This window comes from Pseudorasbora parva, chromosome 8 (assembly GCF_024679245.1).
Source record: "Pseudorasbora parva isolate DD20220531a chromosome 8, ASM2467924v1, whole genome shotgun sequence".
NCBI lineage: Eukaryota > Metazoa > Chordata > Actinopteri > Cypriniformes > Gobionidae > Pseudorasbora > Pseudorasbora parva.
Window position 1 is genome coordinate 36,904,047 of NC_090179.1, and position 19,990 is coordinate 36,924,036.

Consider the following 19,990-nt stretch of genomic DNA (forward strand, 5'->3'; position numbering starts at 1 on the left):
TTACTCCAGTCTTCAGTGTCACACGGTCCTTCAGAAATCATTCTAATATGCTGATTTGCTGCTCAAGAAACATTTTTATTATTAATAATGTTAAAAACAGTTGTGCTGTTTCAAATGTTTTCTTCATATTATTTTTTATTTGAAGTATTTATTGGAAATAGAAACATTTTGTAGGCTAATATTGTAAATGTTTTTTGTACTGTTACTTTTGATCAATTGAATATAGCCTTCCTAAAAAATAATTTCTTAATAAAAAAAAAAAGGCTTGCCAACCCCAAACTTCTGAAAGGTACTGTATAATAAAATGTAATATAGCAATACGATGTTTGACATAATTATTAATTTATTATTTTTACAATATATATATATATATATATATATATATATATATATATATATATATTCAGACACAAGTTACAAGGCAATAGTTTATGATATTCTCAAAATAGCTAAATAATGGACAGTAGTATATAGATCATCACTCATATAAACAGAACAATTCTGCATACAAGCAACAGTCATTTTACTTAAAGGGTTACTTCAGCGATTAGCATCTGGCTTTGTATCAGTAGAAACCCTGGAGTATATTCAAATTATTGTGCTTTCCCCCCTCATATCTCCCTGAGACGAGAGATTTATGCATTTTATTTCTGGAAAAATTCCTCCTATGATGCAAATTGACGATTTTTGCATCATAGGAGGAATGTTTGCCCAGAGGCTAAAGACTACAGCCAGCAGAGGGAGCTATTTCCCCATGTTTTGAATCCGTGCATGGGGGATGGGAGATAATACTCAGCTTGCAGGGAGAGCTCAGCTTGCAGACAGGATCATTTAAACGGAGCTATGGTGAGCAATGTAAGTCTTTTAACTTCTCAAATTCATTTCTATGAAAGTTAAGCTTGCAAAGGCATAAACTGAAGCGCTCCAGACTGAACTGGCGTTGTGAATGTATGCCGCGAGTGTAGTCGCGATTACCTCAGCTCTCATCACTCGTGCAGTTAGTGCTCAGTGCTGTGATACTCGCGCGGTGACTCACTCATTATATTGAACAGACACGTTCAGTTTTTAATTGTAGTGTCTTCTCTAACTCCGTCACAGTAATGAAGTTGGTGGCGTTGGGAATGGCCTCACAGGGCAGCGAAGCATTCTGGGAATTGTAGTCTTTCATCCCCATGGGACAAAAATACATTTTCTGTCTTTTCTCAGTCTAGAAGACACCAAATTCAAAAATAATTTCACATTTCTACTGCATTGATGACCCAGTTTAAATACAGATTCATCTTCCCAGCGCTGAAGTACCCCTTTAACACAAGTATGCAGAGTTCATGAAGTCAAAAAATAATAACTCCAACTGGAACTGCTCTTTATATGGAAATCTCTCAGATCTCGTAGTTAGCATGAGCAAAAATTCTCTATTAATTATTCAGCACAGTCAAAGCCATGGGAATCATTTGAATACAATGCCATCAGATAGAGATGTGACACAGAGTTTCTCTGTAATTGGGCCTTTCGAAACCGTGAGTTTTTTAAAAACAGGCTTGAGTGTCAAAAGCCCACTCAAAATGCACAGCACTCAACATCCTGCAGGCCGTTTCAGAGATCAAGATGGATTCGGTGCATACCAAGTACTCCCACAAACAAACCCACTGAATGCTTTACTGTAGTTTTTGGCTCATGGCCCATGTGACAGCCGCTAACCATGCACTAGCCATTATTAAAATATATCTAAACAAATAAATATAAATCAAGATTTCAACAGTATACAATTGTCTAAATTAGCCATAGAATTAAAGTGCCAGAGAAAGCACTACCGAGTCCAGTTAAAGAGGTTGAGTGCAGTGGTCAACTGATAAGGGTTTTTCTGATGCTAATACTGATATCAGAGTAAGGTGACCGGTTTAGTTCTGATACAGCATTGGGGAAAGTTACTTTTAAAAGAAATGCATTACAATATTGAGGTACTCCCTAAAAAGTAACAAAATACATTACTTAGTTGTTTTTATGTGAAAAGTAATTGTTACGTTGCTTTTTCTCACGTGGGTTGGGCTTACCTCTTGTTTTTTTTGCTTGTTGCCCTTTCACACCAAAAGTGAAATGAATAAGTCTCAGGCCAAAAGAAATGCAAATTCACACTTGTACCGTAGAGGACGCAGCTCAATCCTTTCAACCGTGCTGCCATTCTGAACTGCAGAAGAATTACGGTGCGTCTCAATCAAGCCTGCAGTGCCCCTTTCAGAAACTGAACTTTTGTGCCTCAATCCCGGCCCGACAGGTGTCGTAATTCCAGTCTCGGCCATGGGAGACGGTATGTGGGCAACATAACCACCAGCCAACCTGGCGTACTGGAACCTGATGTCAATCGTGTGGAAAGTACAGCCCACTACTTCATTTCAGTTCAGGGAAGAGAGTGGACAGATGGCCGAAGCCCTTGGCCCCTTAAATGTATCTGATATAATAAAAATAGCTGTTTTTACCTGACCAGAAAAAGCGGAAGTGCGGGCGCCCGGCGACTTTGTCCCGTCCCGTCATAATAAAAGTCTCGGTACTCGCGAGCCGTTTAGTATAGGCGCCCTCCAGTGGACGAAATGTTGCATAGTGCACCTTTAATGCTATAAAAACAGGGGGTGTGACGTCATGATTGACAGCTGAGATCGACGTCTTATCTGAGTGAAGTTGTCACTGAGGCACTAACAGACTTTTTTAAGGATTTTTGGGAGCAGATTGGAGCTTTGGTTTTAATTTCAACATTTCCATAACTGTTTATTTCACACCAACATAATTAATTGTTCTGCATCTGTGAGAGTGTGGGCGGGCTTTTGATATCGCGACTGTACTTCCTGCTCTACTTCCTGCGCTCTACTGCGCAGACTCGGTCCCAAGATGTCAGCGCCGTGCAGGCCGTCTGAAAGCTTCAAATCTGGCAAGTGGAAACGGATGATGTCCAAATGACTGATATTGTGCACAACCTACTACGTGTTGTATGAGAACAATATTTGATTAGAACTACAAACACGGATAAAAAGTGTTTAAAAGAACTACAAACATGGTGGATGTGCACGCCCGACAGTTAAGAGGTTTAGATAAAGGAGTTTGGGTGATTCAAAATCAGTATCTAACCTGATGAAGATAATCACTCAATGTCTTCCACATTATATTTCATCTACAACAGCATTGTGAACTTTTATAAGGATACTTTTGGCCATTTAAATGCATCATATTCAAATTGCAAACACATGAGGAGAGTCTCCGCATGAAAAACCCACAACGTGTAACTACATTTCTCTCCGAAATGGTAGGAAATGAAGTTAAACTGAATGTGGATGATTTTAACTGTGAAAAGAGGATTGACAGGGCAGTTTAAACGGTGACAGGATGCATGTAACTAAGCGACAGAGCTGTCCGTTAAAGATGACGAAGTAGTATGTCCCAATGTTCGCCTACTCTTCTACTATGCCCTCAAAAAGTAGCTGCTTTTTCTCCAAAGTGAATTGGGATGCAGCACAAGTCACAGAAGAAAATATTCAACACTGAAAAATGCAGCCTTAGGAGGATGCATTCCAAGGTAAGGCATCAAATAAGCTCCACTTCCAGTCTCCGGAGAGACCTTCATCTGATCGATTTTTGAAGGCAGCATAGATGTATCCTTCGCTGCCTTTGATATCCCACATTCCTGTGCTTTCCATGACTGTGACACATGCAAGTTGTGGTTGGTGGTCAGTTTGCATGTAAATGTAAGTTTTTGACCAACGTTTTCTACTTTCGATGTAATTTCTAGCGAGAAATTGAGAAACCTAGCATTATCAACCGTCAAAAGTCTTAATGTTTTAATAGGTTATGACATTTGTTTGTGATGTTATGTTGTATTTATTGTGCACTAGCCACTACTTATAATATGCTGGGACGTTCAGTTGAGCAACAAGATGGCAGCTCTCATAAAGATGCGCTGTGCTGGCGTCCTTCCGAGTTTTCAATCAATAAACGGGAAAGGAAAGTAACTTTTATTACTTATATGAAAAAGTAACTCAGATATTTTGTTATAAATGTAAAAGTAATGCGTTACTTTACCCGTCGCTTAATCTAATTGCGTAACGTAATGCCTTAACCCCAACACTGATGGCCAGTGGACTTTCCCTAGCAATAACTATATAGGTTTGTATTTTTTCTGTTCTCGGGAATGACACCCTGTGTGTCAAATCAGCAATATTGTGAAACACTATTATATTTTAAATGTAATTTATTCCTGTGATGCAAGGCTGACTTTTCAGCATCCCTATGTTATGACTGGAGTCTTCATTTCATGTGATGATTTTTTTTTTTTTTTTAAATGTATACTGTTGACATAAAAAAAAAAAATTCTCTCTCTCGTCTCTTTTCGGCTGACTTACAGACAGACCTGGCCTTAAAAAGCTGGCCTTCTTTCAGAATGTGACGCTGCACTGCTGGTGTCCTGTACTGGAACTTAAAGCTCTCGTGGGGACAATGTGGTCACCCAGCAGGTTAAATACCACAACACCGTCAGCAAAGAGCAAGAGCGAGAAAAGCCACTTGAAGTAGCAGTCAGCATGAAGGGGCATGAGGTTCCAGATCACAGACTACGCTTTGGGATGTGAGCCCGCAGTCGCAGTATGTGCTGGGCTTCAGCCAATCACCAAAGCAGAGGAAAACACATACAGCTTGAGGCTGTAGTCGCAGTCCGCTGAAGGACATAGCCCATGATGGATGGCAGACCTTTGTAAAATATGAATGCTGCTTTAGGACAAACGTAGGAGACAAGGGATTTGCTCTAATGGGGCAGCTGATTGGGATGTGCAAAGCCTTTAATAGTCTGAGCGTCTGGTTCATGTCCTGAATCTCTCTATTGATTGAGGAGATGTTAATGCCTTAATTTAACACTTCAGATTAGAAGCATTTAACATTTCGGGATAAAGATCTGTAATTATTCAACAACAACAAAATCTTTGATGAATAAAAATGAAAAATTTATTTGGAATAGAAATCGTTTGTAACATTATAAATGTCTTTACTCTCACTTTTAATCAAAATATCTAACAATATTTTTTTAAATATGATGGACGAACAAAACACTAAACTTGATTATTTGACAATTATTTGGCAAAAAGGCGAACTACATCTACAGTTTTTATACAATGCAACAACCAAAAAAAATCTCTCAGGAAAAAGCACATTAAAGGGTTAGTTCACCCAAAAATGAAAATTCTGTCTATAATTACTCACCCGCATGCCATTCCAGACCCGTAAGACCTCTGTTTTAGCCTAGAAATCTAGATGCACCCTAGCGGCAGCAAATCTAATCTGCTGCGAGTATCGTCTAGAAACTCTCAATACAGTTCTGAGCTGTAAAAGCCAAACTCTGCTTGGGCCAATCACATGATTAACCACCGTGTATAGAGTCGGTGGGCGGGGCTTAACATAATGACGGCCGAGTTGCACTTGTGTGTTACTAGTAAACACAGAAACTGGCGAACGGCGGTCTTTCGAATCAGCTTTGACCGCAACTCTGGAAGACTTGGAGTTAAGCTTTTCTCTGAGAAAAGAACAAAGAACAGCACGGAAGTCATTTTTAAAAAGGGAAGATGTGTTCGGAGTTTTTCAGACCGGATATGACAAAAGTTTAATCTTTCAACTAGCTCTGCTTCACCTTCGTTGCTCTGGTTGGTTGTAGCGCTATCCAATTGCGTGCAGAGGGAGTTTGAAAGACAACCGTTTATCCCGCCCCTCGGATTGAGCCCTGTCTATGGTGAGTTTCCAGACCAAACATCTTGATGTGGGTCTAGCTTGTCAGGCTAACTCCGTTCATCTTCGGAGCACAAATGAAGATTTTTTGTTGAAATCCGATGGCTCAGAAAGGCCTTCATTGACACCAATGTCATTTTCTCTCTCAAGACCCATAAAAGGCACTAAAGACGTCGTCACAAAGCCCATCTCACTACAGTGGCACTACAAAAATGTTATGAAGGAGCGAGAATAGTTTGTGCTAAAAAAAACAACTAAATAACGACTTATATAGTGATGGCCGATTTCAAAACACTTCTTCTTGAAGCCTCGGAGCTTTATGAATCAGCATACCTTTTATGGGTCTTGAGAGAGGAAATGTGATTGTGGCCAATAAAGGCCTTTCTGAGCCAACAGATTCCAACAAAAATATCTTCATTTGTGTTCCAAAGATGGTCTTACGGGTGTCGACAGACATAAGGGTGAGTAATTAATAACAGAATTTAAAATTTTGGGTGAACGAACCCTTTAAGTTATTAATATTTTGTCATAATTTATTTGCATGACAGTCTGGCCAAAATGATATATCAAATAAAATGACCGACTGAATGATTCAATGACTTATAAATTCTTCATTGTTTCATTACTGGATGAATCTGCCAGCTACTGGTGTAACGATATAATTTACACAATAGTTAATCGTTATTTGAAGCGATAAGTTGGATAAGGGAATCACTCTGTTTGCAGTGTTTATATCCGCCCTCTAAACTTTTATCCCAGTACTTCTGTGATAATTTGAATTACTGTAAGACAGAAATAAAGACACAGTGTTGTTGTAAAGACTGTTTGTGAAGTTGACCGCTGTGATTTTGGTTTAATAGACAGGCGGATGGGTGTTTGAATCGAGATTGAGATCTTTTAACAATTAATCACGCAACTCTAAATGAGCCTTTGGTGAGTTTTTTCATGCCAGTGAAAACCATTTCTCCATCTTTACAGGGTACCGTGTGAAGGGCTGTAAAGCACCATGTGTCAACACTTTGCACAAGTAGAACTGAATTGGCCAAATAAATCAGTGTCCCCGAAAGGGATAAATCACAGATGAACCGTGTGGGGCAATTTTAATTAAGGTAATTATCACATTGCCTCCAGGTTCATTAGCATTCAAATCACATTTTTGTTTGAATACATAACTCATAAATCATGGAAACTCATACTACACACACACTTATATTTGGTAACCACCATTTAAGACTACACACTTGAAATGGTGGTATAGAAAATTGCTGAGCAAAATGAACAGTTTCCTTTTGACTACATACAACACGCTACGACGGTGTGTAAAAAGTTTGTCTGCAAAAACTCCATCTCTCTATACATTTTTTAGATCCACATTTGTGCAACTCACTTGGGCAAAGCTTGACAGTCTGAGTGTGTCCAGGGGGAAAGTATGACTAATTCACCTGCAATCTCACCATTACGCTGTTCACATGATGAACTGTTAAGTGTACATGACGACTGCATAATGCCAAAGGCACAAAAGTAGAAGTATCTTAAAAAATGCATCAGTTCATCGGATACACTTTAAGACACTCTGTAGTTTGTCTAAGAGTAAGATTTGATTAAAGAAATGCAGATGGGGAGCTGACAAATTACATGGATGTGAAATATACACATATTATATCAAAATTGATCAAAAGTAACAGTAAAAATAATGTTACAAATGATTTCTGTTTCAAATAAATGCTGTTCTTTTGATCTTTCTATGAATCAGAGTCTTGAAAACAAATGTATCACAGTTTCCACAAAATATTAAGCAGCACAACTCATTTTAACATTAATAATACATGTGAAAAGTTTCTTGAGCAGCAAATCAGAATGATTTCTGACACTGAATATAATTTAAATATATTATATAACAGAAGAAAAACTGAATATTACTGCTTTTACTGTATTTTTGATTCAATGAATGTAGCCTTTTAAAACAAAATTACAGACCCAGATTTTTTTTAACAGTAGTGTTAAATAAATGGTGACCAATCAAAGCACATCTCTCACTATTTTAATGCAGTAAAATAATCCTGCATGCGTTGGCGTGATGGAAGACGGTTAAGAATACACTATAGTCGCTAAATTAACACAAGGTCATAAAACCTGCATTTATAATGACTATACAAGAAATAGAAGGTATCTTATAGATGAAGTAAATAGTTTTGGTGGAGTATGAAATGTCAGCTTCTGGGACACTGTTTGAAATGTCATCTCCCCATCACAAACAATCAGAATGTTGTGTTCAGGAGGGATAATGGAGTGTCTGGACATGAAGAGGGTATAGTGGAGGCAGCATTGATCACAAAGTGTTCAACTGAGGGCAAAACTTTCCAATCCAACAGTGCCTCTAAGTTCCCTAGAAAACAGCTGACGAAAGTTCAATAATACAAGCATAAAGTGCGTATCTTAAATTTCAAAAAAGAGATCATAAAACTGCTTTTACCCATATCTTGTTCACATGAGTCGAAAACTTTAAATGAACAAGAAAAAGTTGGCATCCTTTAAAATAAATCAAATTACAGGGAGCTGTGCTTCACAAAGTCACTGGAAAAAAGTATAGTGTCAAAATGTCATTCCACATCATGTCAAAATAACTCAAACTTCTCCGTCTTACCCTCCTACAAAGGCAACCTATGGTTCGAAGGACAGACCCGAGCATAAATACATTTCAAGTTATTAAAATCAATACAGCTACTTTCAAGCCAGTGATCACACATACCAAAACAGAAGCATCAAATCAAAGCATCATCTCTACCCGTACTACTCTCGTCAAAGAAAACACACATTTGACATTCAGATCAGAGCACATACCAACAAATAAAAAGCCATTTAAAACATGTTTCCTGCATGCCAGAGTGTTAGGATCCTGGGATGGCAGCTATGTGTTGCTTACCCGTACGGATCAAACCCTACAGGATACTGAAGCACAACAGGCTCCTTCCCAGGACTCCCTTCACCACTGCTCGGGACACACAGCCCCTCTCCTTCAGACCCCTCCGCCCGAGGGTCCGGATCCAGATCGGTGACCTCCATCTGACAGCACACTCCGGCTCGGAGCAGAGCGGGCAGGCTGTCCCACAGTTCCACAGCCTGACTACGTCCCACCGCTGGTCCTTTCTCCGAGCAGCATAGATTGCCCAGAAACCCCTAGTTAATATTTCAGCAGCCTGAAGCAGGTAGTCACTCATTCATCCGTTCATACATCCCTTCAGCTGGTCAGCATCTCCCTCAAGTCACACTCTGGAGAGGGATGCAGTGGTGACATCGGTGGGCTCATATAGTGCCTCGGTGACATAAGTAGTCCTGCCTCTGCAGCTCTGTTGAGAACACACACACACACACACACAGCTGACCAGCCCCCCGGACCGCAGCGCCACTCCTGCTCTCTCACACTCTACACCGCTCCTCCAGGTTCTCTAATCATTAGCATGTCCATCACTTTTTTCCCTGAAGGGGGTGTTGGCTGGGCACCACCTGACTTGTCAAATGAGACTAAGGGGTGGATAATTTGCCCAGAAACTGCCACCCGAATGCCAGCAATGAATTATGTTTGTGTTTTGTTGAATGCAGAACTAAATATCCATAGTGTGTGTGTGTGTGTGTGTGTGTGTGTGTGTGTGTGTGTGTGTGTGTGTGTATATATATATATATATATATATATATATATATATATATATATATATGAAACAACAGCAGTAATAATAATAATAATAATAATACATAAAAATTAGATGTAAAGACATACTTAAAAGTAAAGTGCTAATGCAAAATAATAATTATTTATAATACAAATAAAGATACAATAGCTATAATATAAAAATATTTTTTTTAACATCTAGCCTACTGTTTAAATGATAAAACAAGTAATTATTATTGTTATTATTATATTAAATAGCCTAATAATTTCTAAATAAAAATCTTTAAAATTAAAGAGCCATATTATTATTAGTAGGCTAGTATTATTAATAGTTAGCCTAATGTTTTAAAAAAAAATTTTTAACAATATATGTTTAAAGAACAGTTAGCCTAACTAAAAAAAATGTAATCCCATTATCCAAGTCGACTGTAAATAAATCATAAATTTTCCGTCCGATCGATCAGCCAGTATAAACCCATTAAAACAACAGGTGCACAAGTGTAGAAATACGCTGTAGTTTATGAAATCATGCTCCCCATTAAAGCCTCCATGTCACACAAATCCACTTCAGACATGATTTATAAACTCAGCACAAGCTCTCTTACCTTTAGTGGTGCTGATGGGCGATCTTTGAAAGTGTTCCCTCAGATCTCGATGGTTGATGATCCGAGCTGATGTCGCCACAGGATCCAGATTATCCCGCTGCTGAAATCTGGATCATAGATTGTCGCTGAATTATGAGGAAATTCTCCAGATCTCATTCGCGATTATACGCACACTTATCTGTAGCCATCGGGTGTGAATGCAGTGGACAGTGGTCCTGTCCCTGATTGTTATCCGGAAAAAAAAACACGTCGGACTTCCAGCCAAACGCAATAAAACCAGTTGGACTTTTCCCCCAACTCCAATCAGCTCTAATGAGCCCCTGGATGTTTCAGTACTTCCATGATCTCAGCGAATTCCTGCTCATAGTTCCCGACCTTAATTGATTCACATCGCAAAAAGCTGCTCATAGATTTTCGACTGCCACACACACACACACACACACACACGAGCCTCATAAAAATAATCAATAAACATCGCTGTCAAATCAGCAGTCCAGCTGGATATTGTTGTCCACGAGTTGTAGCTGGGCATTAACGGTCACAAAACAAGAAATAGCAGGTTCCTGTGAGAAAGATGCAGACAGATTCCTCTCAGAAGATGAATTAACCCATTGAACACACACTGACTGACTGAGCGCTCGAGTCATTAGTCAGCGGGTCCAGCCTACTACTGCTCACACTGTCAGTCATCCGCAGGTGAGCTGAGATCAGGTGGAGTTAGGGAATATCACATCATCTTTGCAGGGATGCGACCTGTATGCTATCTTTCTTTCTATCTATCTATCTATCTATCTATCTATCTATCTATCTATCTATCTATCTATCTATCTATCTATCTATCTATCTATCTATCTATCTATCTATCTATCTATCTATCTATCTATCTATCTATCTATCTATCTATCTGTCTGTCTGTCTGTCTGTCTGTCTGTCTGTCTGTCTGTCTGTCTGTCTATACATGCATCAATCATCCATCCATCCAAACAAACATGCATTCATCTATCCATCCGCCCATCCATCAGCCCATATTCCATCCATGCATCCATCCAAGTAATAATCTGTAATAGAGAGATACTTATTGACAAGAGAAAGACCCTTTAATTGTATAAAAAAATTGTTTCTTATATACATGCACACCAACCTGTAGCCTATTAATCACGTGTAAACTTTAAAAAAAAAAAAAAAAAAAAAACATTATTCTACATTATGCATCCAAAGATTTGGCGGTCTTCTGGATGTAAAATGCTGAACATTGATGACCCAGAATCAAATGTCCCCACAAGGATAATAAAACCTAAGATCACCAGCCACAATGTAAACGGATTCATTAACATGCTAAATTATGTTTTTTAGAAAGTAAAAATGCAGAATGGATAGGTTTAGGGGCAGGGGCAGTGTAGGATACAATACAGTTTGCACGGTGTAAATCGAATACGCCTATCGAAAGTCCCCACAATTCACGAAAACACAACTGTGTGTGTAGTTTTGGGATCACAACATATACGAAAGAAATAAACATATCATGCACAAGAAATAAAAATAACATTAACCTCACTGCCCCGTATGAATAGAAGAGTCAGAGTTTGTGAGACACACAGATGCAACTTCCCGGCTAACTAACCCCTTAATAGAGTGGAGTATCCGCCACACTGTCTGCCTCTGTTGGCTTCCACAAAGATCTCAATATCCATGTGGGGACATTTATAGGACCCCATGAAGAGAACAGCTCATAAATCACCAATTTATGTCTCGAAAATGTAAAAATGCTGGGTAGGTTTAGGGGTAGTTTTAAAGAGTTAGGGTGGATCTAGAGATTGAATGAGTGTTGATGAATCAATGAATGTTCTCACAAAGATAAACACATCTGTGTGTGTGTGTGTGTGTGTGTGTGTGTGTGTGTGTGTGTGTGTGTGTGTGTGTGTGTGTGTGTGTGTGTGTGTGTGTGTGTGTGTGTGTGTGTGTACGAGGAAAGTCAACAAACACCTCATCACTGGAAACTTAATGAGTGCTGATATGAAAGAAGGAAATGGGCAGAGAACACCACCACAGCCATCAGTACAACATGAACCATGCACTTTGAAAACTGACAAAGCAGCGAGCCTATTCATTCATCAAAGCACACAGAGATCATGTATACTGCCATGAATCAAAAAGTGGGCTTCATGATTCTGAGTCATGGACGTGATAAAATGAATGGTCAGCCTGAGACACAGTGATCATGTTTGAAAATACCAATTTTAAGCATTATAAGTAGTGCATCTATTATTTACAAGTAACTGTGGAAGAACTGTGACAAACTGTTTTTTTCCTCTGTTGTAAGTAGCTAACTTAGGCTAAAACCATCTGCTACAACATGCATCAATGTACAAAGATAAAGCTTTATCTTTAAAATGACGATGTAACTGAAATAGCGGCAGATGTTTTTTTTCCATATTGTGACGTACATCCAAATTGAGGGGGAAAAAAGTTGTACTTTTTTTGTTGTACACCACAGCCATCACGTTGTACTGATGGCTGTGGTGGTGTTCTCTGCCCATTTCCTTCTTTCTTATCAGCACTCATTAAGTTTCCAGAGTTGAGGTGTGTGTTGACTTTCCTCTTGCACACACATGCACGCAGGCACACGTCTGGATGGGAGCATATGTTGTTGTAGAACTTGGATATACCTTTCAGCATTGATGGTGCCTTTCCAGATGTGTAAGCTGCCCATGCCACACGCCCTCAATTATTATTATTGCATTCCTTTTTTATGCACAATTTTTACAGTGTTCGTCCCCCGGTGACCGGTCCCAGTATAGCCAACCCTCTGTGTTTTCTAATGGACGTGAGGCAAACTAAATAAAATTAGACTTCAAATATTTTTTCCCAAAAGTTAGTTTATGTCACTGAAGGCAGTTATCATCACGATGATTTCAGTTTTTAAGTGTTCGTTTTTAAAATAAGTTTAGTTTTAGTTAGTTATCTGATGCTATAAAAACGGAGGTGTGACGTCATGATTGACAGCTGAGATCGACGTCTTCTCTGAGTGAAGTTGTCATTGAGGCACTAACAGACTTTTTTAAGGATTTTTGGGAGCAGATTGGAGCTTTGGTTTTGATTTCAACATTTCCATAACTGTTTATTTCACACCAACATAATTAATTGTTCTGCATCTGTGAGAGTGTGGGCGGGCTTTTGATATCGCGACTGTACTTCCTGCTCTACTTCCTGCTCTCTACTGCTTAACTCCGGTCCTGAAATCTCTACTGCGCAGACTCGGTCCCAAGATGTCAGCGCTGTGCAGGCCGCCTGAAAGCTTCAACTCTGGCAAGTGGAAACAGATGATGTTGAGTCGTCCATATTTTTTTACAGTCTATTTCTGACCTGTAAGGTTGCCAGAATAATAATCATACACTGTTTGTAAATAGGCCAGAGGAGAACTGGCACCCAACTGAGTCTGGTTTCTCGCAAGGTTTATTTTTCTCCATCATGCCCTGGTGGAGTTTTGGTTCCTTGCCACTGTCGCCTTTGGCTTGGCTTGCTCAGTTGGGGACACTAAAATTATGATTAAGTTACTAAATATACAATCAAATTAATTAATTGGGTCTTATTTAATTCTATAAACTATAATACTGATCTGCCAACATTGTCGCTATATGATAAAAATAAGAGTATAACATCACTGTTTTCTTCAGAACGACTACATCCAAATCAAATTTGGTTACAATATTATCCTGTTTAACACTGTGAAGCTGCTTTAAAATGCCAGTGTAAAATCGCTATATAAATTGTATATTTATTACAATAAAGTAAAGTTAATTAAATTGATTGATTGATTGATTGATTGATTGATTGATTGATTGATTGATTGATTGATTGATTGATTGATTGATTGATTGATTGATTGATTGATTGATTGATTGATTGATTGATTGATTGATTGACACACACACACACACTGATCATAGATGCCTTTAGAGACTGTTCTTATGTAAGCTTGGCGTCACTGGAACAGTGAAAGACAGCCATGAACATTCGAGAGCAAGTTGACTAAGCATCTGCAACCATAGCTATATGCATGCATGAATATCTATATATCTGCAATAAACTTCAGCAGATGGTTTTGCTAAACTAACACAATACAACAAGATGTTGTCAGCTGACATGACATTAAAAAGTCGCCAGAGTAAAAACCTGTAATATAAAATTAATACATAAACACAAACTAATACATTCTCACCTGCAAGGTTATCCCATTTCTTTGGGAATTTAAATCTTGGTGGGTTTTCAACCACAAGCTGCGCAAAGTTGTGGCATTATTAGGTGTGTTCAACTTGAAGTGTTGCACAGGCCGATCGGCGACATCAAAACAGCAAGAGCTGACGGCTCCATATGCTTTCGAAATGCTCTCATTGTACATTAATGTCATACACAGATCGGTCTGCGCAGCGCCGTTTCACGTTGAACACACCGAATGATCCTGTGAGTGACGACAGGCTGATGACAGACGTTCCAAGATGGCGGGCGTTCCAAGGTGTCTGGAGCAGTTGAATGTGGCGCCTACGTATAAATGTCTATGTTTAAAATTACCATTAGCTAATATTGTTACCTGACTGCTCAAAAGATTTCTAAGCCCTGCACGCTCCTTCTTCACAGTGAACATCTTGAGCATGTTATGACCCATCACACTGGACCACATAACTAACACAACTCAACTGAAACCAATTCACTCAATCTCACACACACAGCACACACAGTGATATAATGATGTGATAATTAAAATCCCCCTCATTTCTCGGCCTGAGTGTCCTCTAAATTCTTCCACCAGCTGACTCACACACAGGGGCTGAATCAGTGACTCACACACACTTTGTGGAGCATGCTGGGATTTTTCTCCAGACATCAGCCACACAAAGCGGAACACAGGATAAGCTGACCTCAAAGTTAAGACCGAAATGAACCTGACAACCGGCGGATATTGATGATGACACTTTGAAAAAGCACTTCCTCCAAAGCAACGCAACTTTAGCGATATCATAATCATAAATGGAGAGAACATTTTTAATACTGGATTACCTGTCATATTACGCTGCGGAATTGGGAAGCAGCAGCTAAAGGTAGAGTTTATTGGAGCTAAAAAATGACTCCGGTTATGAAATAAGGAAATCGCAGTGTTATTCCTGTCAGACCGGCAGTGAAGATTGACTGAAGTGTTAGCCGTTCCAAACACACTTGCTTTTTTACCTGTCTCTGGAAATGTACTGCAGTGGGATGAGAAGCTTTTATCCGGTTTAACACTCATCTCAATTTTCCTTCACAAAGTGAGTGTGTCAGAGTGTGTGAATAATTTGAAAGAAATTAAAAAAGAGATTCATTCATTCTCACTAGCTAAGTAGGGCAAATGATACGCTCCAGCTAGCGCACAGACCTAGACACAAATGTAGAGTGCCTGTTGTTACACGAAACTTTTCTTCTTTTCAAAATCAGCATGTCAAAGCTAATACAATATATCCAACTTTCATATTTAAAGCTATGTGTTAGAAGCACAAAGAGATACTTTGTAGAATGTTCCTGACAGGGTCGGACTGGGGAAAAAAAGTGGCCCTGGACTTTCTGGCACAAAGCAACCGGTCCGCAGCACGTCAAGTCAAATCACCTTCATTTATATAGCACTTTTTACAACGCAGATTGCTTCAAAGCACCTTTACAGTGATAGTAGGAAATTAATTTTGCTTTTGAAGAAAAGTTTTTCATTCCACCATTAACTCACCAGCTCATTATGCACAGAGCAATTTTAAACACCACTTACTAACATAAAAATATACGTGATATTTATACAGAAATATAAATGTTTTTTTTTTAATTGAAATGCTTATCATTAAAATTAATGAATGACTGGCATAACTTCTAGGTTATAATTGGTCTTTCCTGGTGCACATGGCAATTAATACAATACAATACAATACAATACAATACATATATATATATATATATATATATATATATATATATATATATATATTTATATATATATATATATATATATATATATATATATAAAACATATATATAACACTAAGACTTAGTATGTAGTGCAGAATGTGGACTTATTGGTGCCTTTCTAGTGATTATTTGTCCTTTCAGGAGCTTGACATCTGTCATTTCATGAAATAGAGCTCCAATTGTTTAAAAATTAAAGTAAAAAAATATATTGGTCCTGCAATTTTTTTAAATGAAAAATACAGCATATGAGAATTATTAAAAATGATAATAAATTACATTTTACAATATATTCACAACAGCTGTTACAAATTTTACTAATATTTCTTAATATTTTGTTTTTACTGTATTCTTAATCAAATAAATTCAGCCTTCTTTCAAAAACTTTAAACGTCTTAATTATTTCAAACTGTTATTGCTATAATAATGCATGTGAACTAACTAGCAAATTATAGCCAATAGTTATTACAGGTCCTTCTCAAAAAATTAGCATATTGTGATAAAGTTCATTATTTTCCATAATGTAATGATAAAAATTAAACTTTCATATATTTTAGATTCATTGCACACCAACTGAAATATTTCAGGTCTTTTATTGTTTTAATACTGATGATTTTGGCATACAGCTGGCATCGTCTGAATCAACTAATGAACTCTAAACACCTGCAAAAGATTCCTGAGGCTTTTAAAAACTCCCAGCCTGGTTCATTACTCAAAACCACAATCATGGGTAAGACTGCCGACCTGACTGCTGTCCAGAAGGCCATCATTGACACCCTCAAGCGAGAGGGTAAGACACAGAAAGACATTTCTGAACGAATAGGCTGTTCCCCCCCCCAGAGTGCTGTATCAAGGCACCTCAGTGGGAAGTCTGTGGGAAGAAAAAAGTGTGGCAAAAAACACTGCACAACGAGAAGAGGTGAGCGGACCCTGTGGAGAAGGACCGATTCCAGACCTTGGGGGACCTGCGGAAGCAGTGGACTGAGTCTGGAGTAGAAACATCCAGAGCCACCGTGAACAGGCGTGTGCAGGAAATGGGCTACAGGTGCCGCGTTCCCCAGGTCAAGCTACTTTGGGCTACAGAGAAGCAGCACTGGACTGTTGCTCAGTGGTCCAAAGTACTTTTTTCGGATGAAAGCAAATTTTGCATGTCATTCGGAAATCAAGGTGCCAGAGTCTGGAGGAAGAGATGGGGAGAAGGAAATGCCAAAATGCCTGAAGTCCAGTGTCAAGTACCCACAGTCAGTGATGGTCTGGGGTGCCATGTCAGCTGCTGATGTTGGTCCACTGTGTTTTATCAAGGGCAGGGTCAATGCATCTAGTTATCAGGAGATTTTGGAGCACTTCATGCTTCCATCTGCTGAAAAGCTTTATGGAGATGAAGATTGGTAAATGGTTTACTGACCATGGTATTACTGTGCTCAACTGGCCTGCCAACTCTCCTGACCTGAACCCCATAGAGAATCTGTGGGATATTGTGAAGAGAAAGTTGAGAGACACAAGACCCAACACTCTGGATGAGCTTTAGGCCGCTATAAAAGACCTGAAATATTTCAGTTGGTGTGCAATGAATCTAAAATATATGAAAGTTTAATTTTTATCATTACATTATGGAAAATAATGAACTTTATTATAATATGCTAATTTTTTGAAAAGGACCTGTACACTAGACTTTGTAAATGTATTATTATTCATTCTTTATATATATTTTTATGTAGCAACGGACCGGCCTACCGGCCTACTTTGTCCAGCAGCCCACCGGGAAAACGCCCGGTGCTCCCGATGGCCAGTCCGCCCCTGGTTCCTGCTGCTCTTTTCCATACAATGAAACTGAACAGGAACCAAGAGCTGTACCAGTCTGGAAAGACATGAGGAGGAATACATTTTTTTTTTTTTTTTAGATGTAATATCCCTTTAACTTTACTAGTGCTGATCCAGTTACCCATACTGGTCATGCACAATTTCTCAAAACTCATGACAGCATTTCCAACACTGGAAATAATGCAAAGCTAATACCCTGCAGAATTAAAGGCATCCAGGTGGAACATGCTGTGTTTTCACAGGGAAATTTTATTATTATGAAGGATTTGGGGGATAAATATATTTGTGAGGGAAGGAAGTCTGAGCTACGGATGGAAGATGGCGTGTGTTGGGCTGAAGAGAAGATAAATGACACACAGGTGTGTCTCTGAGCTCTCCATTACACACTGGTTAATAACTGGCGCTCTGCTCACTGAGGCTTTACCGGTCTCTCGCTGTGTGTGTCAACACATGTTAAAGACACACTGTATCTTTGTTAAAACAAGGCCATCTTAACAGCATGACAACAGAAACTGAGCTAGGGATGGGCGATACTAATGCTTCTTCTTACCAAGCGTCAGGCAAATATCAGTACTATAATAGGCTAATGCTAATAGCTTTTTTTTAAATATTGGTTTGTTTTGATTGATTAAGCCAGAAGCCATTTCACCCTGTAGCCCAAGACTGAAGCTGCAGGGTAAAACCGGATCAGTACCTGGATGGGAGACTGTTGGAAGAGGTGTTAATGAGACCAGAAGGGGGTGCTGACCCTGTGATCTGTGTACTAACGCCCAACTATACTGATAGGGCCAATATACTGCCAAAAAGCACCGTCCGCGGGGATGAGAGGTTAAACTGAGGTCCTGACTCTTCATGAAAAAATCCCAGGACGTCCTTTGAAAAAGAGTAGGGTTTACCCCAGCATCCTAGCCAAATTTGCCCATTGGCATCTGTCCACCATCATGGCCTCCTAATCATTCCCATATATAGATCACTCTGTCTCTCTCCACTAATAAGCCGGTGTGTGGTGGGCGTTCTGGCGCACTATGGCTGCATCATGCAGGTGGATGCTGCACATAGGTGGTGGTTGAAGCGATTCCTACTGTAAGTAAAGAATTTTGAGAGCTGAATAAATTACTAAATTAATAACATAAAAATATCAGGCTGCGAATGGTGCAAGAGGTGCAGGATTTTATTAAGGCAACCGGTGTGAGAATCAGCTTCACGGACAGAGACCCTGTAGCGCTGAGGACACGTTTAGGTGTGACACTCGGTCAGCTGGCATCAAGCGCCGAGCCTGCTGTCCCTCTCTGCCTTAAGAGCAGCATATTCAGATCTATCTAAAGAAATAGTTCATCCAAAAAGTATGACTGAGGACATTGTTTGTCCCTCAGGCAATACAGCTTTTTAAGTCATCCCTGTAAGCAGGGCTTTATTTATTTATGTATTTTGGACTGACTGCTTGTCTTGATTGGTTTGTATTAATTGTTGCTACCGGAAACTTGAATTTACCTAGCGATGGATGGATGGATGGATGGATGGATGGATGGATGGATGGATGGATGGATGGATGGATGGATGGATGGATGGATGGATGGATGGATGGATGGATGGATGGATGGATGGAAGGAAGGAAGGAAGGAAGGAAGGATGGATGGATGGATGGATGGATGGATGGATGGATGGATGGATGGATGGATGGATGGATGGATGGATGGATGGATGGATGGATGGAAGGAAGGAAGGAAGGAAGGAAGGAAGGAAGGAAGGCAGCCATCCATCTATCTAGACCTTAGCAGCATGAAGATAAGATCTTACGGATCTATGAACCAACAGCTCATTTTAAAATCTTCCTGGTCGATTGAAATTTATGACTTGCGTTTCAAACATTACAATGCTCATGATTTCTTTAGTTAATTCTACAATAAGTAAATCCACTTCACTAGCTAATTACATTGGCCCTGTCTGAAATGGAACCCTAAGTTCTTGTGCTATTCATTAAAGTCTACAATTTCGTGACGTACTGCCTCTTTGACTTTTGGGTAGAAGTCTGCTGCGGAGGGGTTTGTCAAAATCGAGGGCGCATATGTGCTCACAAGCAGTCTTCTGAAACCTAAAATGACAATTGGGGCAGCCTACGGTCTTATGGACTTAACAGGCACGCTGTGAAGGTCATTGTAAGTCC

The 19,990-nt window shown here is 39.3% G+C and overlaps 1 protein-coding gene across 2 annotated transcripts in view; it reads right to left on the reverse strand.

Moving 5' to 3' along the window:
* The window catches only part of caln1 (calneuron 1), a 68,450-nt gene extending 57,770 nt beyond the window's left edge, over positions 1 to 10,680 (reverse strand). Inside the window, exon 1 of one of the 2 annotated variants that reach the window (XM_067451118.1) lies at positions 10,027 to 10,680. Coding sequence is in view for 1 of the 2 variants with exons in the window: in XM_067451117.1 (XP_067307218.1) it covers positions 8,678 to 8,817 (140 nt within the window). In the remaining variant the exon portion in view is untranslated. Of the gene's footprint in view, positions 1 to 8,677; positions 9,183 to 10,026 lie in introns of those variants that run through there. The other variant, XM_067451117.1, reaches the window with a different exon arrangement.
* Positions 10,681 to 19,990: the final 9,310 nt, after the last annotated feature.